General features: G+C 51.3%; 1 protein-coding gene across 8 annotated transcripts; it reads left to right on the top strand.

Annotated features, from left to right (window-relative positions):
• The first annotated feature begins 61 nt into the window (after positions 1–61).
• On the top strand, positions 62–25,387 carry HDGF (heparin binding growth factor). Of its 8 annotated transcripts, none has more exons than XM_055113083.2 (7): positions 62–192; positions 11,859–11,986; positions 22,123–22,199; positions 22,350–22,488; positions 23,148–23,333; positions 23,618–23,844; positions 24,041–25,387. In XM_055113083.2, the coding sequence occupies exons 3-7, from the start codon at positions 22,132–22,134 to the stop codon at positions 24,045–24,047; spliced, it is 627 nt and encodes a 208-aa protein (XP_054969058.1). In that variant the 5' UTR covers positions 62–192; positions 11,859–11,986; positions 22,123–22,131; the 3' UTR covers positions 24,048–25,387. The 8 variants fall into 8 exon arrangements, with proteins under 8 accessions (XP_054969058.1, XP_008972749.1, XP_003821082.1 ...); XM_008974501.4 differs by lacking the exon at positions 62–192 and adding an exon at positions 616–741; XM_003821034.5 differs by lacking the exons at positions 62–192; positions 11,859–11,986 and adding an exon at positions 15,079–15,299.
• Positions 25,388–25,789: the final 402 nt, after the last annotated feature.

Genomic DNA, 25,789 nt, shown 5'->3' on the forward strand with positions numbered 1-25,789 from the left:
AGTCACTCCGCCTCCTCCTTGCCTCACCAATACAGGAACTACAACTTCCAGAGAACACTTTGGACACAGCCCGGTTCTTTGCCGCAGGGATCTCAGCGCAAGGCACGGCGGGAGTTGGAGTCCGAGGAAGGATTTAGGGGCGAGCAAAGGGAGACAGGAGAGAAACCCGCCTCTGACGCAGGGACACCTGGGGTGAGTAGTTTTTTTCGTCGCCTAACAATTCCGAGGTGACTACAAGCCCCACTGGTCACCACGGCAGTCACTGAGACGGATAGGAGAGCATTTCGGTACTTGAAGTTCCCTAGGGTAGCCCCTTGGCCACTAAGATTTCTGGGAGATATGATGCTCTTAGAAACTGCAAGTGATGTCGGGAACGAAAGGGAGTCTGGGAAGCTGGCGGATTGAGGAAAATTGCTTAAAGGCAAAGTGATCTGTAAATGAACTGGTGAAGCTTCCCAGTCGGCTGGGACTGGGAATTAGAATAAAACATCCCAAAAAGAGCAAGGGCCCAAGGGACCCGTACGAAATTGGGCTGCAAGCCAGAAAGAAGCGAGGCTGCAGGTCTAATAATAAGCATCTAAGAGTTGAAATAAATGTGACGTAAAAGGGAGGAGGTGATCTCCCTCACCAGGATCGGGGTGCACATCCAGGAACACACCTTACCCTGGAGCCTGGGGCCTGGCCTCCCTCTGCAGCAACCAGTGAGACAAAGATGGGCAAGGCTCTGACAATCCGGGCCAGGTACTTGAGGTTAATCCCTTCTCCGCTCGGGGTAAAGGGCTACCGTTCTGAGGAATCACTTGAGTCCGTCCTACCTGGCTGTGCCTCCCACATATCCATTTGCAGATGTCCTTTACATTCCTTTACGTCTGTGAGTGCTGCTTCTTATGGCTTTGTATGTGACTTTCTTACATCTGTCTCTGTAAGTGCCCTTCCTTTCCATCCATGTTTATAGGAGTCCTGGTCCAGCCCATTTATGGCTGCTTGTGATGATCTGCTGTGCGCCAGTCCTTCCCTGTCCGCTTGTGATTTTGTATCCTTTTCTTGTTTACCCATCTCTGCCCCCTTCCTGTCTGCCTGTGACTGAGTGCCCTCTACTTGTCTGCCCTGTATGTGTGTGTCCTTTACATGCTAATACATCTCTGTGTGGGCACCACCTCCCTGTTCCCAGATTGCAGAAAATTCTGTTGAGCGAAGCCAAAGAAAAGGCTGTTGAGGTTTTGGGAGGAGGCTGAAGAGAAAATTGGAAAGGTTGATGAGGAGGGACAATGATGACCACAATGCAGAGAGACAGTGAAAGGCCAAAGCTTGAATCCTCTATCAGACGAGACTGATATGGGGCCCCTCCTCCCCAACCTCTCCACCCTTCAGAGACAAACTCCATGCTGCCTTCTCCATGAAGGCTCCTTAGAGCAATCTGTGCTCAAACTTTAATATACATAAGCATCACTAGGAAAGCTTCTGAAAAATATAAATTCCTGAAATCTAGCCTAAGAGATTCCTATTCAATAGATGTGGGTTGGGCCTGGAAGCCTGGATCTGTAAGAAACTACTCAGTTAGTTGCAAACCAGGCACTGAGGACCACACTGAGAAACTAGACCATCAAGTCCTACCTCACAGCTAGTATGCCTTGCACAATGTTGATTTCTAAAATCTGCTTTCAAATCTAGGTTCCCCAACGTACTCTCTGGTGACTGTGCGGTCACTTCTCTTCTCTGAGTCTCACTTTCCTCCTTTGAAAAATGGATAAAGTAGGCCGGGTGTGGTGGCTCACGCTTGTAATCCCAGGACTTTGAGAGGCAGAGGCTGGTGGATCACGAGGTCAGGAGTTTGAGACCAGCCTGGCCAAGATGGTGAAACCCCGTCTCTACTAAAAATACAAAAATTAGCATGGTGCGGTGGCGGGCGCCTGTAAGCTCAGCTACTCGGGAGGCTGAGGCAGGAGAATCGTTTGAACCTGGGAGGCAGAGGTTGCAGTGAGCCGAGATCACGCCACTGCATTCCAGCCCAGGCAAGTGTGCAAGACTCCATCTCAAAAAAAAAAAAAAAAGAAAGAAAGAAGGAAAGAAAGGAAAGAAAGAAAGGAAAGAAAGAGAAAGAAAGAAAGAAAAATGGATAAAGTAGGTCGGGTGCGGTGGCTCACGCCTATAATCCAAGCATTTTGGGAGGCCGAGGCGGGCAGATCACCTGAGGTTGGGACTTCGAGACCAGCCTGACCAACATGGAGAAACCCCGTCTCTATTAAAAATATAAAAATTAGCCGGGTGCGGTGGCGGGCACCTGTAATCCCAGCTACTCAGGGGGCTGAGGCAGGAGAATCGCTTGAACCCGGGAGGCGGAGGTTGTGGTGAGCCAAGATCACGCCATTGCACTCCAGCCTGGGCAACAAGAGTGAAACTCCGTCTCAAAAAAAAAAAGGGGGGGGGGGCGGATAAAGTATTACAGAGCCCTGTCCTACTTCTGTGAGAAATGCCTGATACTAACACACAGTGAAATGATTTAGAACTAAGAGAAATGATTGTCCTTGTTGTTTGTCAACACATCTTGCCAGCTTGCAGAGAAGCCCCTAAAGGACAGGGACCAGTCTCAAATGTTTTCTTTCTTCTTCTTTTTTTTTTTTTTTTGGAGATAGAGTCTTGTACTGTCGCCCATGCTGGAGTGCAGTGGCGCAAATTTGGCTCACCGCAACCTCCACCTCCCAGCTTCAAGTGATTCTTGTGCCTCAGCCTCCCGAGTAGCTGGGATTACAGGTGTGCACCGCCATGCCCAGCTAATTTTTGTATTTTTTAGTAGAGACGGGGTTTCACCATGTTGGCCAGGCTGTGTTTAACAAATGTTTTCTAAGCGAGGATCCCCTTACTGTGAAAATTAATGATTCACCTTATTGGGTATAAATCCTCAAAAAGTGTTTTCAAGCAAGAAATTGATAATAGAAACTTCATGAAAGTGAAGGAAAGGGGATTTATTTCTCATTATGTACCCTTTTATACCTGTAGAAATTTGTAACTGGGCAAGGCCAGGCGCAGTGGCTCACGCCTGTAATCCCAGCACTTTGGGAGGCTGAGGCGGGCGGATCCCCTGAGGTCAGGAGTTCCAGACCAGCCTGCCCAACATGGAGAAACCCTGTCTCTACTAAAAATACAAAAAGCAGCTACTCGGGAGGCTGAGGCAGGAGAATCGCTTGAACCCGGGAGGTGGAAGTTTCAGTGAGCAGAGATCATGCCACTGCACTCCAGCCTGGGTGACAAGAGCAAAACTCCATCTCAAAAAAAAAAAAAAGAAAAGAAAAAAAAAGAAATTTTTAACTACGTACGGTGGCTCACGCCTGTAATCCCAGCACTTAAGGAGGCCAAGGTAGGAGAAGCCCTTGAGTCTAAGAGTTGGAGACCAGGCGTGGTGAAACCTTGTCTCTACAAAAACAAACAAACAAACAAACAAAAACAGAAAAAAAGCCGGGCATGGGCATGGTGGCACACACCTGTAGTCCCACCTCATTGGGAAGGGCTGAAAGAGGAGGATCGCTTGAGCCTGGGAGGTTGAGGCTGCAGTGAGCTGAGATCGCACCACTGCACTCCAGCCTGGGTGACAGAGCATGACCCTGTCTCAGTAAAAATTTTAAAGAATAGAAATTTAGGCCAGGCGCGGTAGCTCATGCCTGTAATCCTAACACTTTGGGAGGCCGAGGCGGGTGGATTGCCTGAGCTCAGGAGTTCAAGACCAGCCTGGGCAACACGGTGAAACCCCGTCTCTACTAAAAATACAAAAAAGTTAGCTGGGCGTGGTGGCGTGCACCTGTAGTCCCAGCTACTCGGGAGGCTAAGGCAGGAGAATTGCTTGAATGCGGGAGGCAGAGGCTGCAGTCAGCCAAGATCGCGCCACTGCACTCCAGCCTGGGCAACAGAGCAAGACTCCGTCTCAAAAAAAAAAAAAAAGAAATTTGTAACTGGTACATCTATGAGCCTTTCGAAAGTAATCATAATAAAAGTTTTCCAGTAAAACAGAATGAGGGCCGGACATAGTGGCTCACACCTCTAATCCCAGCACTTTGGGAGGCTGAGGCGGGTGGATCACAAGGTCAAGAGATCGAGGCCAGCCTGGCCAACATGATGAAACCCTGTCTCTACTAAAAATACAAAAATTAGATGGGCGCGGTGGCACACACCTGTAGTCCCAGCCACTCAGGAGGCTGAAGCAGGAGAATCACTTGAATGCAGGAGGCAGAGGTTGCAGTGAGCTGAGATCGCGCCACTGCAGTCCAGCCTGGCAACAGAGAGAGACTCCATCTCAAACAAAAAAAAAAAGAGAGAGAATGAAATGATTAAACATATTTGTTTCCCTCCTAAAACCCTACTGAAACATCAGTAAAGAGATTTTTTTGTAAAGGCATTAAAGATCATTTTGAAAAAACTTAAACCCACAATGATGGAGAGTTCGGAAGAGAAGACAACACAGTAACAACATTTTGGAAGGTGGAAAAGAGATGCACCATAGGTAATTGGCTGGGCACATCTAAGAGAGCTGAGAACCAAGGTGGCCTTGAGGAATGCTGAGAATCAATGTTTAGAGTCTGATACCAGGGATTCCCCCTACAAACTCCCAACCAGATCACCCTGATGGAAAGTTTTTTTTTGGTTTTTTTTTTTTTTGAGACGGAGTTTCGCTCTTGTTGCCCAGGCTGGAGTGCAATGGCGCGATCTCAGCTCACCACAACCTCCGCCTCCCGGGTTCAAGCAATTCTCCTGCCTCAGCCTCCTGAGTAGCTGGGATTACAGGCATGTGCCACCACACCTGGCTAATTTTTTGTATTTTTAGTAGAGAAGGAGTTTCTCCATGTTGGTCAGGCTGGTCTCGAACTCCCGACCTCAGGTGATCCGACTACCTCAGCCTCCCAAAGTGCTGGGATTACAGGCATGAGCCACCGCGCCTGGCCATGATGTAAAGTTTTTAGTATGACAAGCCCCAACCAGGTACCCAGAGGTACAAAGTGGCTTTTCTAGCCCACTGCTCTTATACATGAGCAGGAACCAAGGGTTAGATATTGAGGAGAGACTCTAATAAGAGTAATAGAGATAAAACAAACAAGCCACTCTGCCCAGCTAAATTTTTTTATTTTTAGTACAGACAAGGTCTCGCTAAAGAGGCTACCAGCCTCTTGACAAGGCTCATCTTGATCTCCTGAGGTCAAGCAATCCTCCTGCCTCAGCCTCCCAAAGTGCTGGGATTACAGGATTATAGGCATGAGCCACCATGCTCGGCCTGTTTTTTTTTTCCTTATATGAAACTGTTGTTCATGTTGTTTGTTTTCCTATTGTTTATCCTTTTATTGATTTGCAAGAGTTTTTTTCAGTGTCTTGATATAATTTTTTTTCCCCTTAATTCAGGATCTCACTCTGTCATCCAGGCTGGAGTGCAGTGGTGCTATCTGGGCTCACTGCAGCCTCGACCTCCCCAGCTCAAGCAATCCTCCCACCTCAGCCTCAGGAGTAGCTGGGATCTTACAGGCACATTGCCACCACGCCCGGCTAATTTTTGTATTTTTTGTGTTTTTTTTTAATTAATTTTTTTTTTTTTTGAGATGGAGACTGTTGCCAGGCTGGAGTGCAGTGGCACAATTTCGTCTCACTGCAACCTCCACCTCCCGGGTTCAAGTGATTCTCCTGCCTCAGCCTCCCGAGTAGCTGGGACTATAGGCGCATGCCACCACGCCCGGCTAATTTTTGTATTTTTAGTAGAGACAGGGGTTTCACCATGTTGGCCAGGATGGTCTCGATCTCTTGACCTCAAGATCCGCCCGCCTTAGCCTCCCAAAGTGCTGGGATTACAGGCGTGAGCCACCATGCCCGGCCTTTTTAAATTTATTTATTTTTATGGTTTTGTTTTTTGTTTTTTCTTTTGTTTTGTTTTGAGACACAGTCTCACTCTGTCGCCAAGGCTGGAGTGCAGTGGCACTGTGTCGGCTCACTGCAACCTCCGTCTCCTGGGTTCAAGCAATTCTCCTGCCTCAGCCTCCGAAGTAGCTGGGATTACAGGCATCCACCACCACGCCGGGCTAGTTTTTATATTTTTAGTAGAGATGGGGTTTTACCATGTTGGCCAGGCTGGTCTTGAACTCCTGACCTCAGATGATCCGCCAGCCTCAGCCTCCCAAAGTGCTGGGATTACAGGCGTGAGCTACTGCGCCCGGCCTTATTTTTTATTTTTTGGAGACAGAGTCTCACTTTGTTGCCCAGTCTGGAGTACAGTGGCGCAATCTCAGCTCACTGCAACCTCCACCTCCTATGTTCAAGCAATTCTGCCTCAGCCTCTCAAGTAGCTGGGATTACAGGCACGCTCCACCACGCCCAGCTAATTTTTGTATTTTTAGTAGAGACAGGGGTTCACCAAGTTAGCCAGGCTGGTCTCGAACCCGTGACCTCAGCTGATCCCCCCCCAACCTCCACTTCCCAATGTGCTGGGATTACAGGCGTGATCCCTGCCTGTATTTTTTTTGTAGAAACATTTTTGCCATGTAGCCCAGGTCTTGAACTCCTGAGCTCAAGCGATCTGCCTGCCTCAGCCGCTCAAAGTGCTGAGATTACAGGCATGCGCCACTGCACCTGGCCTCTTGATATAATCTTATTTTGGTTTCCACGTATACTTTGAATTTCAAAGATACAGAAAAAAAAAAAAAGGCTGGGGGAGAAAAAGCAAGGAGAGGGCAGGGAAGGATAAAATTTGGAGAAAAATAAAAGCTTACAAACTGGAATGATGAAGTCAGAGCAGGATCAGGGTGTGTCAGGGTGACTGACAGGCCCCAGGGCTGAAGAGCCAACGACTCATGGATGAGCCTCTTTATCGTCCTGGCCAGCCACCTGTCATTGTCATCTTCAGTACTCCTCCCATCCCCCAACACTCATCCAGGGCCTGGCACACACCTAACAATGCCCAAGGAATATATGTGAGAGTGAATAAATGAATGACCGGGTAAATGAGTGAAGCCCTGAGCCCATAGGCAATGTGGTGGCAGAAACAGCCTTTCAGTCCCCACCCTGCCATCTGTCCTCTACAGAACCACAGCGTCTGCCAGCCTGGCCAGAGCTGCTGCCCAGCATGTGGGGAGGCTACCTCTACCCTGAGAGGCAGGGCTCAATCTAATTATTAGTCGAGAAAAGAGGACTTGGCCCCCCCTCACCCACACACCTCCCTGAGTCCTCTCCTCCCCAGGCCTCTGTCCCCAGTGTCTCACCAGCAACACCCTTGCAGGAAAGGGCTGAAGAGTGTGGCCAGGCATGCTCAGAGCCATGGCAAATCTGTTGGCCTGACTCTGGCCCCACATTACATTACTTTAATCTCCAGGGACCAAAGGAATGCAGACACACCTGGGGGCTGTGGCTGTGCAGAATGGTGGGCTTCTCATCTAACCTATGGCACTCCTGTCTGTAGGCAGCAAAGTTACTTCCAGTACTGCTTGTCAGCAAACTCCTGCAAACAATACTGCTATGAATGGCCTTTTATCTTTTTCACTTTGCAAAGTGGAAAGAAAAATGGTGAGAGATCCTCACTCCTGAATAAGATGAAATGTGTCCAGTATTATTTACTATTGCATTATTTGTGTTATCAAAAGGAACAACCTAAATGCCCATCAACAGGGGACTGATTAAATAATTTGTAATAGTTCTAGTCCTGGGATGCAAGTAAACTAACAATTTATGACACAGAAACATTGTCAACTATTACCATTAAAATGAATGGGGTGGCTGGGCACGGTGGCTCATGCCTGTAATCCCAGCAATTTGGGAGAGTGAGGTGGGCGGATCACAAGGTCAGGAGTTTGAGACCAGCCTGACCAACAAGGTGAAACCCCATCTCTACTAAAAATACAAAAATGAGCCGGGCATGGTGGCGTGCGCCTGTAATTCCAGCTACTCAGGAGGCTGAGACAGGAGAATCACTTGAACCTGGGAGGCGGAGGTTGCAGTGAGCGGAAAACGCGCCACTGCACTCCAGCCTGGGTGACAGAGTGAGACTCCATCTCAAAAAAAAAAAAAAAAAAGAATGGGGTATGAGGTGGATCTTCATGTACAAATATGGAGTCTCAAAATATATTGCTGAGTAAAAAAGAGCAAAGTGTATACGGTGTGTCACAATTTGTGTAAAGGAAATAGTTATCTCTGCATTTGCTTGAAAATTAGAAAGAATGTTACTGGAAGAATACCCACAATATTTCTGCCTCTAAGGAGAAAACTGGGTTGTAAGGGAGAGGGGTAACATGGAGATGACTTTTTGGTAAATCACTCCTTTTACCTCCTAAAGTTTGCATCATTGGCATGTACTACCTACACAAAACGTTAAACCAGATTTTAAAGATGGTGGTCTGGAACTCATGAAGATCTTCAGGTGCTTTGACCTCTTCCTGCCCTACTAAGGTTGAAGATCTCTCCTTTGAGGGCCAAGGAGCCATTCATTGTCACCATAATTCTTGGAAAGAGCTGAAAAAAGAACCCAGGAATACAACTCCCCAGGAGCCTCCACAGTCCCTTCCCCATGCAGGTACACACGTCACTCAGCCAGGACCGCTGCTGTCCTCTCTCTCCTGGCTTAGCAACTTCAGGCCCTTCCACCTCTGCACTGCTGCCAGATAAAGCTTCTAGAAGTTCACCTCTGCTTCATGTCTTTCTCCTGGACAAATCCTTTTATGGCAATTAAATCTAACTCTAGGGGGTGTCTGACTCAGGCATTTTTGTTGTTGTTGTTGAGATGGGAGTCTTGCTCTGTCGCCCAGGCTGGAGTGCAGTGGCGCGATCTCAGCTCACTGCAACCTCTGCTTCCTGGGTTCAAGTAATTCTCCTGCCTCAGCCTCCTGAGTAGCTGGGATTACAGGCACCCACCACCACACCCGGCTAATTTTATTTATTTATTTATTTATTTATATTTATTTATTTATTTTTTGAGACGGAGTCTCGCTCTGTGACCCAGGCTGGAGTGCAGTGGCGCGATCCCAGCTCACCGCAAGCTCCGCCTCCTGGGTTCACGCCATTCTCCTGCCTCAGCCTGCCAAGTAGCTGGGACTACAGGTGCCCGCCACCACGCCCAGTGAATGTTTTTTGTATTTTTAGTACAGACGGGGTTTCACCGTGTTAGCCAGGATGGTCTTGATCTCCTGACCTCATGATCCACCTGCCTCAGCCTCCCAGAGTGCTGGAATTACAGGCGTGAGCCACCACGCCTGGCCTATTTATTTATTTTTTGAGATGGAGTCTCACTTTGTCGCCCAGGCTGGAGTGCAGTGGCGCAATCTCGGCTCACTGCAACCTCTGCTTCCTGGGTTCAAGTGATTCTCCTTTCTCAGCCTTCTGACTAGCTAGGATTACAGATGTGCGCCACCACGCCCAGCTAATTTTTGAATTTTTAGTAGAGATGGGGTTTCACCATGTTGGTCAGGCTGGTCTCGAACTCCTGACCTCAGATGATCCACCCACCTCAGCCTCCCAAAGTGCTGGGATAACAGGCGTGAGCCACCGCACCCAGCCATATCTTTTCATTCTTCAAGTGACTCCAATGTGCAGCTCCAGTCAACAGCCACTGCCCTGGAACAAAGGTGTCCAATAGAACTTACTGCAGTGATGGAAATGTTCTGTATTTACACCATACTAGCCATATGAGGCCACTGAACACTTGCAATGTGGCCAGTACAACTAAGAAACTGAATATTTAACTGGATTTAATTTTAGTCAAATTGAACTTTTTTTTTTTTTTTTTTTTGAGACAGAGTCTTGCTCCCAGGCTGGAGTGCAGTGTCATGATCTTGGCTCGTTGCAACCTCTGCCTCCCAGGCTCAAGTGATTATCGGGCCTCAGCCTCCGAAGTATCTGGGACTACAGTTGTGCTCAACCACACCCAGCTAATTTTTGTATTTTTGGTAGACATGGGGTTTCACCATGTTGGCCAGGCTGGTCTTGAACTCCTGGCCTCAAGTGATCCACCCGCTCTGGCTTCCCAAAGTGCTGGGATTACAGGTGTGAGCCACCACACCCGGCCTTTAATTTAAATTTATTTATTTTATTTTATTTATATATATTTTCTGAGACGGAGTCTTGCCCTGTCGCCCAGGCTGGAGTGCAGTGGCGTGATCTCGGCTCACTGCAACCTCCGCCTCCCGGGTTCAAGAGATTCTCCTGCCCCAGCCTCCCGAGTAGCTAGGATTACAGGCATGCGCCTCCATGCCCAGCTAATTTTTGCATTTTTTTTAGTAGAGACGGGGTTTCACCATGTTGGTCAGGCTGGTCTTCAACTTCTGACCTCATGATCGCCCGCCTCGGCCTCCCAAAGTGCTGGGATTACAGGCGTGAGCCACCACATCCGGCCTTAATTTAAATTTAAATGTCCACATGTGTTGGCCAGTAGAGACTTAGAGAATAACTCTTATAATTTTCCCTTTTTCAAAAAAACAGAACCAAGCTGGGCACGGTGGCTCATGCCTATAATCCCAGCACTTTGGGAGGCTGAGGGAGGTGGATCACCTGAGGTCAGGAGTTCGAGACCAGCCTGGCCAACATGGCAAAACTCTGTCTCTACTAAAAATACAAAAATTAAATGGGCGTGGTGGCGTACAACTGTAATCCCAGCTACTCAGGAGGCCATGGTGGGAGAATCACTTAAACCCAGGAGGTGGAGGTTGCAGTGAGCTGAGATTGCGGCACTGCACTCGCCTGGGCAACAGAGTGAGACTCTATCTCAAAAAAAAAAAAAAAAAAGACCATCTTTTTAAAAAAATAACTTTTTAATTGTGTTGTATCTATATACAGAGGAGTTAGAAAACATAGGCATTTTAAAGAAAAATAGCTAATACTACAATACTAACAGCTAATAGCTAACACATGGTAACTAATAGTACCTACCATGTGCCAGGCACTGCTCCAAGCATTTTACATATATCATATATATTAACTGGTTTATCAACATCCCCCTTTACAGATGAGAAAACTGAGAAACAGAAAGGTTGAGTAACTTGCTGCAGGTCACACAGTTGGCAAATGGTATAGCTGGGATTCAAACCTAAGTAAGCTGACTCCCAACTCCATCCTAAACACCCTCACCCACTGTGGTATTGCCAGCTTTGTCAGGGCATAATGCCAGTACCTCAGAAGCTTACTGCGAAGGAATCCATTTTTTTCAAACCAAATATTACACAAAATCTAATATAACAATAAATACAGTGATAACCAATTTTATTAAGCACTTATTATGTCCCAGGCTCTGTGCAAAGAACTTTATTTATTTATTTATTTATTGAGACCTAGTCTCACTCTGTCGTCCAGGCTGGAGTGCAGTGGCATGATCTCAGCTCACTGCAATCTCCACCTCCTGGGTTCAGGCGATTCTCCCACCTCAGCCTTCTGAGTAGCTGGGATTACAGGGGCCTGCCACCACACCCAGCTAATTTTTGTATTTTTTAATAGAGATGGGGTTTCCCCATGTTGGCTAGGCTGGTCTCGAACTCCTGACTTCAAGTGATCTGCCCACCTTGGCCTCCCAAAAAGCTGGGATTACAAGTGTGAGCCACCTCGCCCTGGCCTAAAGAACTTCAATGCATTCATTCATTCAATCATAATCACAACCCCGTTTTCTGGACATGAAACTGAGGCTCAGGGTAGTTAAGTGTCTTTCCTAAAGTTACACACAAAGTGTCCATGGTGGTGGCAGGGCTCAGACTGTTATCTCTACAGCCCATATTCTCAACCACTCTGACTCCACACAGAATGCACAAAGGCAGGGCTGCTCTTTTATTTTGGGTGGCGTGGGTGGAAGTAGGCAATGGAGGCACAGTTTTCAAAGCCACTGGTCTAATCTAACTATTCTTCTCTCTTCCACTTTACAGAGGGTGTAACTTGGGCCAAGAAGTCGTGATGTGAGTAGGTCACACAGTGTTGAGGGCCAAAACCCTCGACTCCGTTGGGAGTTAAAGGGGAGGAAGTGGACATTTCCTTTGAACCTAATAATAAGCAGGTGAGGTTTTGTATTCTCATTTTTCACAGTGCAAGAAAATTTTGTTTAGAAATTCTAGTTAAGTCATTTACCCAAAGCCCTAAAGCCAGTAAACAGCAAGTGGGAATCAAACCCAAGTCCCTTGACATGCCAAACCAGCTTCTTTCCACTAGACCACCCCTTCCCCCATTACTGTAAACTCCATCTCTCCGCTGCTGTCAGCTCCTTCTTGATCCGTACAGAAATAAAAGTTTGCCACCATTTTGCCTGACCTCCTCCAGAGACTCGCTTCAGGATCCTAGAGCCAGATCTGCACCCCACAACTTTATCTGCTTTGGGGTCCCAAGTCCCTCAACTTCTGTCCTGACCTCCTTCCCCACATAAATGTAGAAGTGCGCACCAGCATCAACAGAATCATTTCACTGAGACGTTTGTGAATTGGTTTCAACCTGGGCTGGTGGGTTGAGGTCTTGTGAGTCGTGTCGTTTTAGACCCTTACTACTCAAATGATGGTTCTAAGCAGCAGCAACAGCACCTTGCAGCGCGTTAGAAATGCACACACTCCGAACCTCCTGAATTAGAATCTACTTTTTGTTTTGTTTTGTTTTTGAGACGGAGGTTCACTCTTGTTGCCCAGGCTGGAGTGCAATGGTGCGATCTCAGCTCACTGCAACCTCCACCTCCTGGGTTCAAGTGATTTTCCTGCCTCAGCCTCCCAAGTAGCTGGGATTACAGGCACCTGCCACACACCCAGTTAATTTTTATTTTGTATTTTTAGTAGAGACGGGGTTTTACCATGTTGGCCAGGCTGGTCTTGAACTCCTGACCTCAGGTGATCCACCTGCCTCGGCCTCCCAAAGTGCTGGGATTACAGGCGTGAGCCACCGTGCCCGGCCTAGAATCTACACTCTTTTAAAAAGGGATTCCCAGGTGATTTGATTGCACGTTAACGTCTGCAAAGCACTAGGTTAGATGTGAATCCCAGGGGAAGCAGGCTTACGCCCGCCTGTGTAACTGACCTTCTGCAGCTCTTGGCTTAGTTGTTAGGGGCAGCTGCGAGTTGGTTGATGACGTTACTGTAAGGAGCACTTGAATATTAAATTGCAACCAACGCCTGGGAGATTACTGCAACAAAAGGAACTCTGGTTGTATTATTGCAACCAGCATCTGCATGGTGGACTGAATGAGAGGCCCAAGAGATTTTGTTGCAACAAGAACTTAGAAGCCCATTTCCACTTCCACACTGGCTATTATGATGCAACAAAGTGGAGAAATGGGAAGGGCTCTTGCTTTTTACTAAATTGAGTGTACCAAATTGGAAAATAGTTTAAAAGCGTGTTTGTTGGCCGGGCGCGGTTGCTCACGCCTATAATCCCAGCACTTTGGGAGGCCAAGGCAAGTGGATGACAAGGTCAGGAGTTCGAGACCAGCCTGACTAACATGGTGAAACCCCGTCTCTACTAAAAATACAAAAACTAGCCTGGCGTGGTGACGCGTGCCTGTAATCCCAGCTACTCAGGAGGTTGGGGCAGGAGAATCGCTTGATCCTGGGAGGCGGAGGTTGCAGTGAGCCGAGATTGCACCATTGCACTGTAGCCCGGGGAACAGAGCGAGACTCCGTCTCCAAAAAACAAAACAACAACAATTAAACAAACAAACAAAAAACCATGTTTGTTGCACTGAAACTGTGCATGTTTATAATAACGACCTAGGCCGGACACGGTGGCTCACGCCTGTAACCCCAGCACTTTGGAGGGCCCAAAGTGGGCAGATCACGACATCAGGAGTTCGAAACCAGGCTGACCAACATGGTGAAACCCCGTCTCTACTAAAAATACAAAAATTAGCCGGGCGTGGTGGCACAGACCTGTAATCCCAGCTACTCAGGAGGCTGAGGCAGGAGAATCGCTTGAACCCGGGAGGCAGAGGTTGCAGTGAGCCGAGATTGGCCACTGCACTCCAGCCTGGGCAACAGAGCAAGATTCTGTCTCAAATAGATAGATAGATAGAATAAAATATGACCTAGATAGTTAAAGGAAACCTGTTCTGATGCTGGACTTATTCTTGAAACATCTTCAAGAACTTGTGACAAGATTCTCTCCTAACAAAAAGATTTAGCCTGATAGAATCTGGACTATTACACTGACTGCATTTCAAAATGGAATGCATTGTAGAGTAAACACCAACTAGAACCTAGTTGCTCTGTTGCAACAAGTTTGAATTTGCTATGGAAACAAATTGACAAGCTTGTGGCTGAGGGCCTGCTTGGCTGTTTTCTTGCAACAGGACCTTCCAGAATGCCCCCCTGTGCCAGCAGCCTGGTGTGCCTCTTATCACAAGGGGAACTATGGTTGAGAGGCCACACTGTTATAAAGGCAAAAATAGTGAAACATATTGCCATGGACATAAGGACAGCCAAGTGTCATGCAGGACCCTGGGAACAACTGCAGGCATCCCCTAGTGACAAGCAGCCATTCTATGCCTCTGTTGTTAGTTACCAGGGCAGTCATGTTATCCCATCTTACAGCAGAGGAAACTGAGGCTTAGAGTTCAGGAGGTTGTCCAAGTTCTCAGGACAGATGAACAGCAGGGTAGGATGTGGATTTGGAACTTTTGGCTACATCCTGGACTTCCTTGCAGGGAGACTTTGCATATGCTTTGAAATAGGATCAGGAAACGTGGGAAGAAAAACATGCATATTTTTTACCTATTCAAACCTAGCATATTTTGTTGCTAAATTTTAAGGACGTGTATATGCCGTAACATAAGATCCAAATATCTTATTTCTAAGGGAACATAGGTGTCTGGAATGTGGGCAAATACAGTGACAGCAAATCAAAGATGTAATTACAATAAAGTCTTATTTAGCTTAATGGAAGAGACCTGAGTTCAAGTTTTGGTTCTATCACTTCTTAGCATATAACCTAGGCCAAAATGTAGTCTCGCAGAATTTGGCAAAATTCTACTCATTCTTTAATGCCCAGTTCAGTCATCACCTTTGTGAAGCCTTCCCAGACCCCCCTCCCCACCTCCTAAAAGAGGTAGCACCTGGCCCCTCGGTCTTCACAGTTTACTGAAGGGGTTGGGTTTATTGGCATTCTACCGTAACCGACTAGAACTGAGCTCATCTTTGCGGGGTTAGCTAGCCGTTGAGTCCAAGTCTCCTTGGCAAGACAGTAGCTTAGAGAAACGAGATCGAATGCACCCGGAAGGTGGCCAATTTGTGCCTCAACTCCTTGGCCATCTCCTGGCTACCAAACTCAAGCGTTTCCTCCTTAGCAAAGGCGGACGTAGGGCTCAAATCCCCGACGTTTCCAGGGCCACCCCCCATACGGTAAGCACGGCGAGGTCCAGAGAGGACCCCAGTGCGCGGAGCGGCACGGCGCCCACTCCTCTCGCCCTCGGCGCCTAGCACGCTGCCAAGAACCGCGGGTGCCCAGTAAATATTCGTGGATTGAGATGGAGCAGAGGGCAGGCGGAAACCGTGTACAGACGTCCACACTTAACTGCGCTGGGGCCGCGGTGGTGAGCGCTCCGCGGAGTCGGGGGAAGGGCGGGGGCCGCTCCGTCCAGCCGGGCGCCAGCTCCTCCCGGGCGGGCGGGCACCCACCGACCGCGGGCACACAAAGCCTGCTCGGCGTGCTCGGCGATCGGCTCCTTATGCCTGTGCCGCCACGCGCCGTCAGGCGGCTCCGGGTTGGGCGTTGGGCCGTGGCAGGCCCTGGGCGTCAAGAAGCTGCACGCATCAAACCGCCGCGGGAGGGAGCGCGAGGCTGGGGGGCGGGGGGAGGAGGAGGAGTGGGTCCGGGAGGAGGGAGGAGGAGGAGTGGGGACCGGGCGGGGGGTGGAGGAAGAGGCCTCGCGCAGAGGAGGGAGCAATTGAATTTCAAACACAAACAACTGCACGAGCGCGCACCCACCGCGCCGGAGCCTTGCCCCGATCCGCGCCCGCCCCGTCCGTGCGGCGCGCGGGCGGAGACGCCGTGGCCGCGCCGGAGCTCGGGCCGGGGGCCACCATCGAGGCGGGGGCCGCGCGAGGGCCGGAGCGGAGCGGCGCCGCCACCGCCGCACGCGCAAACTTGGGCTCGCGCTTCCCGGCCCGGCGCGGAGCCCGGGGCGCCCGGAGCCCCGCCATGTCGCGATCCAACCGGCAGAAGGAGTACAAATGCGGGGACCTGGTGTTCGCCAAGATGAAGGGCTACCCACACTGGCCGGCCCGGGTGAGCAGCGCGGCCAGCCGCCCCCTAACCCCCTGCGGGCTTGGGTTGCATAACACCGGGAAGGGCACGAGCGCTCCGCGCGGAGCGGGCAGAGGTGGGGGCAGGGTGCTTGTAGGTCTCCGGCTCTTTCTCTGTCGCTTCCAAGCCCACCCGCCGGTTATATAATGGTGGAGGCGGGCGGGGGTGGGGGTAGACACCTGGCGGGCACGGCGTCCGCGCGTAGTGGCGTGTGCACGGCGTGGGGATCCGAGGGCGCCGGTCACTTCCCGGCCCCCAGCTCCGCGTGCTCAGTTCCGCCCCCAGCCCCCATACTCCCAGAGGTTTCGAGCGCGAAGTCTGGCTTTGGGCCAGTCGTGTGATTCCTTCCCCCGACCCCAGGCGCCGCCGCCACCCCCCTTAAGACCCCCTTAGAGACCCCTAGTTTGTTCGTGGATTGTCGCCCCTAATTCAAACTCTTCTCTTCCTGGATAAATGGTTAAGAAGGATCCCAACCCGGAGAGGGCTAGATGGAGGCGGAGTTCGCTTCTAGGAAACTTTGGTTTGGGGCATCTGTAAGAGGTCTAAAGTTGGAAAGGTCGAAGGATCGTTGGGGGCGGCGTAAGGGGATCTACCTGGCTTGGAAATTATCCGTCAGAACCCATCAGCCCTCAGCTCCACAGAAATATTCCTCCATATGCTGCCAACTCAAATTTAGGATTGAGGTGGCAGATTCCCTTGTGGTATTAGGAAGTCCAGTACAGACTGCCTCTTAGTAGGGGTTAGGGGAGCCCAAGTTCCTTCCCCCGCTCAGATGTGAAGATCTTCCGCCAGAATGGCCCAGTCTCTGCCATGTGGTTAATTCAGCCCGCCAGTATGAGCCCCCCGCCACAACCCCAGCACCTGGCCAGGTGGGAGGGTGGGGCCCTGCAGCCAAGCCTGGTGTGCTCATCATGTTTCCCCTAAGGACTGAGACAGGTTAAGTAAGGAGGATGGGAGGTTGCCAGTTGCTGGAGGAAAGGAGGGGGGATGGGGGGGCAGTGCATTTGGCAACTTAAAGTTGGTGTAGAGGGGCCTTTGGTTTTGGGCGAGGGCATGACTCAGTATCCTAGAGTGTAGGACTCCTGTAGAGTAAAATCCAAGGGCAGAAGGACTGCATGTCTTTGGGGTGCTCTTCTCAGTGTAAGTCTGTGTCTGTCTGGCCCAGGCTTATTCAGGGTATCAGGCCAACTTTGGGGCCACTCAGAAAACTCAGAGACCTTTCCTCGCTCTGTACCCACTCCTCAGGAGTGTGCCTAATCCCACATGCCTTGAGCTCCTGGTTCCCTGAAACTTTCAGATGGATCAAATGAGGACCGGCTTCCGCTATTGGGAGTGAAGTACAAAGAGAAGCGGGACTCTCTGCGTTACAACTCTCCTGTACTTTACCCTGCACCCTTTGACCCAGCTGGCTTCTTGGCCCAGATGCCAAGGCCCTGGTGGGTAGGACAAGAACTGAACCCAGGTCTCTACTGTTCCTACCTCCTGAGGGTGGGACAAAGTCCAGAGGCTGGACTAAGCCCTGGGGAGGGGGTGTTAGCTGGAATGTGGGTTGCAGGGAACCCCTTCTGCATCCGGTAAGAGAGAAAAGGGGCAGGGACACAGCAGGACCCTCACTGGCCCCTGTGAGGAAGACCTCAAGTTTCTGGTGGCCTTTGGAGTAAGGGCACCCATCCATTTTCTCTCCACTTTGGGCCTCCAGGACAGAAGGGAAGGACAGGGGAGGCAGCGTTTCTTCCTCTGTTGAGGCCTGGACCTTTTAGATAAAGTTAGAACTGGGGTAGGGAGATCAGCCTGGATCTCAAAGAGGTAGGGCCCCACACTTTGCCTGTCTCTGGCTCTTGATTGTGATACTTGCAGGGATGGCTACACCCAAGGCTGTTACCTCCCAGACACAGTCCCCTTGTACTCCAAAAGAACAGACGTCGAGTCTCCTCACCATTCCTTGGACCGTGTCTTAGTCCCTAGAGAGGCAGAGCCTGAGGGGCCCTTCCTGAGATGGATGAGAAGTAAGAGCGAACCTCACTGACTCGTCCATCTCATAGGAAACCCAAATCTTCAGCCATAAAGAAGGCCCGTGTGTGGATTTTCCTTCCTCAGTCCCTGCTGCTGGGGAGGGTGGGTGATTCTGGGTGAAACTAGAAGGGCCCAGTGCTTGAGAGAGAGCCCAGCCAGAGGGGCCACGTGATAGGCAGGACCTGCCTGGAAGGATGGTGTGACTCCATCTTAACCTTCTCCTTTCCCTCTTCCGCCTGCCTGACTTCCTGGGGGATCTCCAAGTTCTTAACAATTAACCTCCAAGACTTCAGGGATTTTCCCCCGATCCCTTTCTGCTTTTGCTGCTTCCTGTTTCACAATCCCAGAAAACCTGGGCAGCCAGGACCTCACCCGTCTTTCCTCCCGGTGCCCCTTCCCCCTGTACCTTCTCTTTTCTGCCTCTTGGGCTTGCCACACTTTCCTGGCCCCAACTGTCTCCTGCCCCAGATTTTCCGGTTCCTGGGTCAGGTTAGGCCTCAGCCCTGGGTGTGGTGGTCAGAACCCTGGCTGGTAGCCAGTGTGTGCTTAGCCTTCCCTGCTGCCTTCCTAAGTGCTGGGTCTGTTTTTAGTCTGAGGCTGGGGGAGAGGTGTTCAGTTCTCTTTCCCCACTCTACCTGAAAACTTCGGATTCCTCTTTGGACCTCAGAGGGTGTTTGTGGCTTGGGAGGCTGGTGTTTCATGTGCTCAGGCCTGTCTGATGGAATCGGGCAAATGCAAGGCCTAAGAATAAGTAACTTGCCTGGATCTGGAATGGTTAAGAGGTAGCCGAGTTCCCCTATTGCTGGCTAGTGGAGGGGGTACCGTGGGGTCCCCAGCACTATTTGGCCCCACCCTGACCCAGTTAGCCTTGACTGACTTGTTCTGAGTCACAGCCTGGATACAAAGGCACCACCTGGAAGACAGATGTCTGTATTGGGGTACAGGGCTGCCCTGAGTCCTCATATCCTCTACATCTAGGAAGAACTGCCCTCCACTTCCAAATGTAAGAAAGGACATTTTCTTTGTAGCTTGAGGGATAGAGGTGTCACTGTAGAAGGGATTTCTCCTCTTTTGGGTGAAGGGTTAGAAATTCCATCAAGTGAGAAGAGCACACCTCCCCTGGCCCTTCCCCCACAAGTGCCTATACTCTAGGTGAGGGAGCCAGGTGGGATGATGCTTTGGGGGGAGATGCCTATCTGCTCAGGCCCCTGTCTTCCTCTCTCTTCCCTCTAGACCCATCCTTTATGTAGCTAGAAGTCAGCAGGGCTGGCATATCTGGTGTGCCTCATGCTATTTTTAATCCCATTCGTTCTTTTGTTTCTCCCCCACTGCTGGGGCTGGGCAGCTGGTGGCCTCCTGGGTCCCCTGCCACACCATTCAGCTATCTGCCTCTGAGTGTGCTTTCCATGGGAAGCTGGGGTGGCACGAGACGGTGGCCAGGTAGCCACTTTGCAGTCTGTGCTTCTGCAAAGAACCTCATTTCTCCTTATTTCTGACCTTTCACCCACCCACACCCTCTTATGAAGCCTCAGTTTCTCCTCTTCCATCACGCATTTACTGTGGGCATCTTAATGCCCTGGCTCAGGTGTGGGCACTGAAAATACAGAGCTCTAAGTCCCAGCCTTAGACCGTTCAGTCCCCACCCCCACCCCTGGTTCTGGGTGCACACAGATCCACAGAAGAAAGGCCTAGGAAAGGCGTTTGCTATTATTGTCCTATGCCTGTCTCCTGGGATCTCTAACCCCTGGGGGCGCTCGTTTTGTTTTTTGCTTCCTCCTGTTACGAGGAGGATGGGAGCTAGCTGGTAACAGGACCCAGGCGTCCTGGCTGAGGACCGACTCCTCTGTCCCTGCTCCAGGTCTGGCTTCCTGAGAAGGACGCCCCCTTTCGCCCCGCACCCCCTGCAGCGGTAATCCAGCCCTAGCTGTGGTTTCCAGCACAGCCGGGGACCCAGGTGCCAGACTGCAGGCTTGGGGGTGGGGTGTGTTAGTGTCCCTTCCTCCCCAATCCGGAGAGAAGGCGGCGGGGCGGGGGGGGGAGGGGGGAGGGGCGGTCACATTCCTGGTTGCTGAGTGGCCCCGGGGGCGGGGTTGCGTTGTCATGGCGATGGGGATCGTGTTTGTGGGGGGAACTGCGTGCCTTTCCACCCCCTGCTCTCACACCCGGCGTCTCCTGGTTGTGGGAAGGGCCCAGTTTGTGCTGGGCCTTCCTGGGGGGAAGGGCTGGACCTCTGTCCCCAGAGGCCACGGGGCAAGCGGGGAGGTGCCCAAAAGCCTGAAGATTCCAAGTCTGGGGCAAGATGCCCCTCAGATTCATGCCCAGGGCCCCACCCCCTCTCCTGGGTGTGTCTCAGCGCATTCCCATCCACCCTGTCTCCCCAGGCCCCCAGTTGGGCCCTCTGTCCCTGTCTCTGTGTGTTAATCACTGCCTTGGCCTTTCTGTCTCTCCTGTTTGCGCCTGGGGCCCCAGTCATCATGGCCACCTGGCCTCTGTCCGGCGGGAAGCCTGGCTGCTGGGGCTGCTGCAAGTGCTGCTGGGAGTTGTAGTCCCCACCCGCCCCACCTTCCCCCCCGACCCACCCCTGGCTCAGCTTGGCCTGGGCTTCCAGGCCTGATCTGGGAGAGGCTGGCGAGGCCACTGCCTCTCGATTCCCTGACCTCAGATTTCTGCACTTCTCACCTTCACCACAGCGCTCCTCACCACGGGGACACGTGGGGCGGGGGATTTAGTCAGGTGACCTGAGACCTGGCCCTCAACAACTTGCTATGTTATTTTGGGCAAATCACTTGTTTTCTGGGCTCAGTTTCCTCATCTGTAAAATGAGAGTTTGACTATGTGCCTTTCAGAGTTCCCTAGAAGCCTTTTGGCGGGTGTTGGATAGGCAGCCCTTTGACCTCACCCCTCCACTTCAGCCAGAGCAGCTTCCTTTTAGCCGTTTGGTAAATTCATTCAGTAAATAATTATATACCTACTGTATGCTAAGCACCGTGCTGCAGATAAAAGCAGAGCTGGTCTCTGACCTTGGGGCTGGTCTAGTCCAGATAGTGCACATAGATGTTAAATAATAATGTGACTCAGTGTAAAATTAGAACTGGGAAAGCACTGTAAAGGGGAAGTCTTAGGAAAGAGTTTTACCTAGGGAGTCGGCCAGGCCAGGAGTGATAGGGAAGCTTTCTGGAGGAAGTAATGGCGGAGCTGAGGCTATAAGGATGATCAGGAGTGAGGGAGTGTTAGAGACTGCAAGAACCATGGTCAGAGCAGAAAGGACAGTGTACTGGGAGAGGCTGATGAAAGCAAAGACGTGTAGGATGTACCACATGCCAAGTTATGGTCATTTCATCCTCACAGCCCTATAGCTTTAGTACTATGACTGTCTCCCTTTTACAGATGAGGAAACTGAGGCAGAGAGATGTTCAGTAAGTTGCACAAAGTCATACAAGTGGGGGCAGAGTTGGGATTCAGATCTTGCCATTGTGCAGAAGGGGTGAACAGGTGGGTTCTAGAGTCCTTAAAAGGTATTGAAGGGTTTTGAAGCAAGGGGACGAAATCCTTGGACCAACATTCCCAAAGGCCCACTCTGGCTGCATTGTGGAGAATAGATTGTGGAGAATGGAGAAGGTGATGGCAAAGTCAGGGGGCTTTGTGGCCAGACATGTTGGGAGGCAGAATGGGTGCTGTCTGGCTGGTGAAGGAGAGGGAAGGATTCCTGGGTTTCTGTTGGGCTTTCATGTCTGACTTCATTTGAATAAAGTGTCACTGCTAAAAATGGCCCAAAAGCCATCTTGCTGACTATCCTGGGTCCCTCTCAGTCTGATTTTATATAAATGTGCCTTGGAGGTCAGCACCCCTGCCTCAGGCTCAAAACCTCAGGACTCTAGCTAACCTCACCCCCTCATCTCACCCCAGATTGACGAGATGCCTGAGGCTGCCGTGAAATCAACAGCCAACAAATACCAAGTCTTTTTTTTCGGGACCCACGAGACGTGAGTGGAGGCCAAAGGGGTATAGGTCGGGAGGGCCCCGGGAGGACTGCTCTGGGGAAGGTGAGGTGGTGTTGGTGCCCCTTTCATGCCGGGCTGTGCAGCTCAGGGGCAGTGAGGGGCTTGAGAGCACAGTCTCCCATCTCTCACCAGGGCATTCCTGGGCCCCAAAGACCTCTTCCCTTACGAGGAATCCAAGGAGAAGTTTGGCAAGCCCAACAAGAGGAAAGGGTTCAGCGAGGGGCTGTGGGAGATCGAGAACAACCCTACTGTCAAGGCTTCCGGCTATCAGGTGAGCCACCGCCTGCCCCAGAGACCCCCTGGAAAGCAGATGTGGCTGTGGGCTCTGGCAGCCCCTGGCCCACAGATGATGCTTAGTCTTCAGAAACTCCAGGGCTTTCAGGGTAGGAGCTAATCAGGGTGGTGGGAAGGGGGCTTCCTGCAAGAAGGGATAGGGTTGGGCTGTGTGGTGTAGTTGTGGTTAGGGACAACTGTGAGACAGCAGTCTGGGGGGCAAGAACAGGATGGAGGCGGTAAGTGGGGACAGGCCTTTGTTGGGCCTAGTGTGAGTATAGGACACGGCCTTAACTCTTTCCACAAAGGCTTCCAGGAGGAGGTGCTTGTGAGCCGGGCAGGACGAGGCGGGAGGGTGGGGGGCGGGGGTTGGCGGGGAAAGGGTCCTAGCTCCCTTTGGGAGAAGTTGACCCGAGGTTTTGCCTCCTGCTCCAGCCCTCCCCCCTCCTGCACAGAGCCCTGCCTGCCCGGCCAGTGGGTTTACCCCGGGGCTAATCCGACAGAGGTGGGTCTCAAATCACTCGTGAGACTGGGCACCTGGGTGGGGGTGGGGGAGAGGCGGGAAAAGGAAGGAGTGAGTGGCTGAGGGAGGGTCTGGGGAGGGGGCCCAGCATGGCAGCGACTGGTGCCACTCAGCCTGTGCTGTCTCTGCTGCAGTCCTCCCAGAAAAAGAGCTGTGTGGAAGAGCCTGAACCCGAGCCTGAAGCTGCAGAGGGTGACGGTGATAAGAAGGGGAATGCAGAGGGCAGCAGCGACGAGGAAGGGAAGCTGGTCATTGATGAGCCAGCCAAGGAGAAGAACGAGAAAGGAGCACTGAAGAGGAGAGCAGGGGACTTGCTGGAGGTAACTGCTGCCTGCCCAGGGCCTGGGCCCCCCTCAACATTCCCCATGGGGTATCCCACAGGAGCAGGGCTTTGCCTCAGGGGTGCCCAGTCTGAGAGGTCGATCCAGCCCCTAGTCTTGGGGAGTCCCCAGCTGACCAGATGGGACACAGAAGGCATTTCAGCTAGTAGGGTTGGGGAAGGACTGTGGGTGTCAGCCTGGGAAGGAGCCCCGGAGGAGAGGAGTGGGTGGCTGGTGGCCTCCCTCTCCAGCCTCAGCCCACTTCCTCTGTCGATCCTGCCTAGGACTCTCCTAAACGTCCCAAGGAGGCAGAAAACCCTGAAGGAGAGGAGAAGGAGGCAGCCACCTTGGAGGGGGAGAGGCCCCTTCCTATGGAGGTGGAAAAGAATAGCACCCCCTCTGAGCCTGGCTCTGGCCGGGGGCCTCCCCAAGAGGAAGAAGAAGAGGAGGATGAAGAGGAAGAGGCTACCAAGGAAGATGCTGAGGCCCCAGGCATCAGAGATCATGAGAGGTGAGTGAGCCCCCTGACCCCTTGGCAGCTGGACTAGGGGGGACCGGCCACTCTCAGAGAAGAGGATGAAAAGGGCCTGCAGTGGTCAGCCTCTCGGGAGGCAGGGTGGGCTCTCCTAGGAGACCGGCACTGGCTGGGGCAAGGCCAGGCCAAGGCCACACCATTAACCCTTCTCCCCTCCAACCCTCCCTCACAGCCTGTAGCCACCAATGTTTCAAGAGGAGCCCCCACCCTGTTCCTGCTGCTGTCTGGGTGCTACTGGGGAAACTGGCCATGGCCTGCAAACTGGGAACCCCTTTCCCACCCCAACCTGCTCTCCTCTTCTACTCACTTTTCCCACTCCAAGCCCAGCCCATGGAGATTGACCTGGATGGGGCAGGCCACCTGGCTCTCACCTCTAGGTCCCCATACTCCTATGATCTGAGTCAGAGCCATGTCTTCTCCCTGGAATGAGTTGAGGCCATTGTGTTCCTTCCGCTTGGAGCTATTTTCCAGGCTTCTGCTGGGGCCTGGGACAACTGCTCCCACCTCCTGACACCCTTCTCCCACTCTCCTAGGCATTCTGGACCTCTGGGTTGGGATCAGGGGTAGAAATGGAAAGGATGGAGCATAAACAGCAGGGTGGGCTTGTGGGGCCTGGGAGGGGCAATCCTCAAATGCGAGGTGGGGGCAGCACAGGAGGGCGGCCTCCTTCTGAGCTCCTGTCCCCTGCTACACCTATTATCCCAGCTGCCTAGATTCAGGGAAAGTGGGACAGCTTGTAGGGGAGGGGCTCCTTTCCATAAATCCTTGATGATTGACAACACCCATTTTTCCTTTTGCCGACCCCAAGAGTTTTGGGAGTTGTAGTTAATCATCAAGAGAATTTGGGGCTTCCAAGTTGTTCAGGCCAAGGACCTGAGACCTGAAGGGTTGACTTTACCCATTTGGGTGGGAGTGTTGAGCATCTGTCCCCCTTTAGATCTCTGAAGCCACAAATAGGATGCTTGGGAAGACTCCTAGCTGTCCTTTTTCCTCTCCACACAGTGCTCAAGGCCAGCTTATAGTCATATATATCACCCAGACATAAAGGAAAAGACACATTTTTTAGGAAATGTTTTTAATAAAAGAAAATTACAAAAAAAAATTTTAAAGACCCCTAACCCTTTGTGTGCTCTCCATTCTGCTCCTTCCCCATCGTTGCCCCCATTTCTGAGGTGCACTGGGAGGCTCCCCTTCTATTTGGGGCTTGATGACTTTCTTTTTGTAGCTGGGGCTTTGATGTTCCTTCCAGTGTCATTTCTCATCCACATACCCTGACCTGGCCCCCTCAGTGTTGTCACCAGATCTGATTTGTAACCCACTGAGAGGACAGAGAGAAATAAGTGCCCTCTCCCACCCTCTTCCTACTGGTCTCTCTATGCCTCTCTACAGTCTCGTCTCTTTTACCCTGGCCCCTCTCCCTTGGGCTCTGATGAAAAATTGCTGACTGTAGCTTTGGAAGTTTAGCTCTGAGAACCGTAGATGATTTCAGTTCTAGGAAAATAAAACCCGTTGATTACTATATTGGATTCTGACTGATTCTTTGGGGTTGTATTGGTTAACTGAAGACGGAAAGTGGGGTAATGGAATGCAAATGATTTCCAGGTCATCTCAGATTTAGGTAGAGGGTGTCAACCTCCTCCATTTTTAGGCATTTGGAAATCCAAACTTCTTGTGGGCAGAGTCGTAGAATAAACCACACCATTCATTCTACTCTTGCCCAGCCACTGTTTAACGCACCTGGGGAAGTTTTTTTTTAAAAAGGGTTTGCACAAGAAGTGGGGTGTGGGAGGATGCCAGTATCGGCCACAGCCCAAGATGGCCATGAAGTGGGAGTTTGGAGGCTGGTTGTATAAACAATTTGACCCCAAAGTGCAAGTCAAATAATAGGATAACCCTTTCTCCTTGCTAATGCTAGGGGTAC

Source organism: Pan paniscus, chromosome 1 (genome assembly GCF_029289425.2).
Source record: "Pan paniscus chromosome 1, NHGRI_mPanPan1-v2.0_pri, whole genome shotgun sequence".
Classification (NCBI taxonomy): domain Eukaryota; kingdom Metazoa; phylum Chordata; class Mammalia; order Primates; family Hominidae; genus Pan; species Pan paniscus.

What these genes read in the sequence shown, in the direction of transcription:
- HDGF (XM_003821034.5), top strand. Translation starts at nt 15,165, where the DNA reads ATGCACCCGGAAGGTGGCCAATTTGTGCCTCAACTCCTTGGCCATCTC. An exon ending in TTTTTCGGGACCCACGAGAC is followed by an intron (nt 22,200 to 22,349) that starts GTGAGTGGAGGC and finishes ATCTCTCACCAG; the next exon opens with GGCATTCCTGGGCCCCAAAG. An exon ending in GAGCAGGGGACTTGCTGGAG is followed by an intron (nt 23,334 to 23,617) that starts GTAACTGCTGCC and finishes GATCCTGCCTAG; the next exon opens with GACTCTCCTAAACGTCCCAA.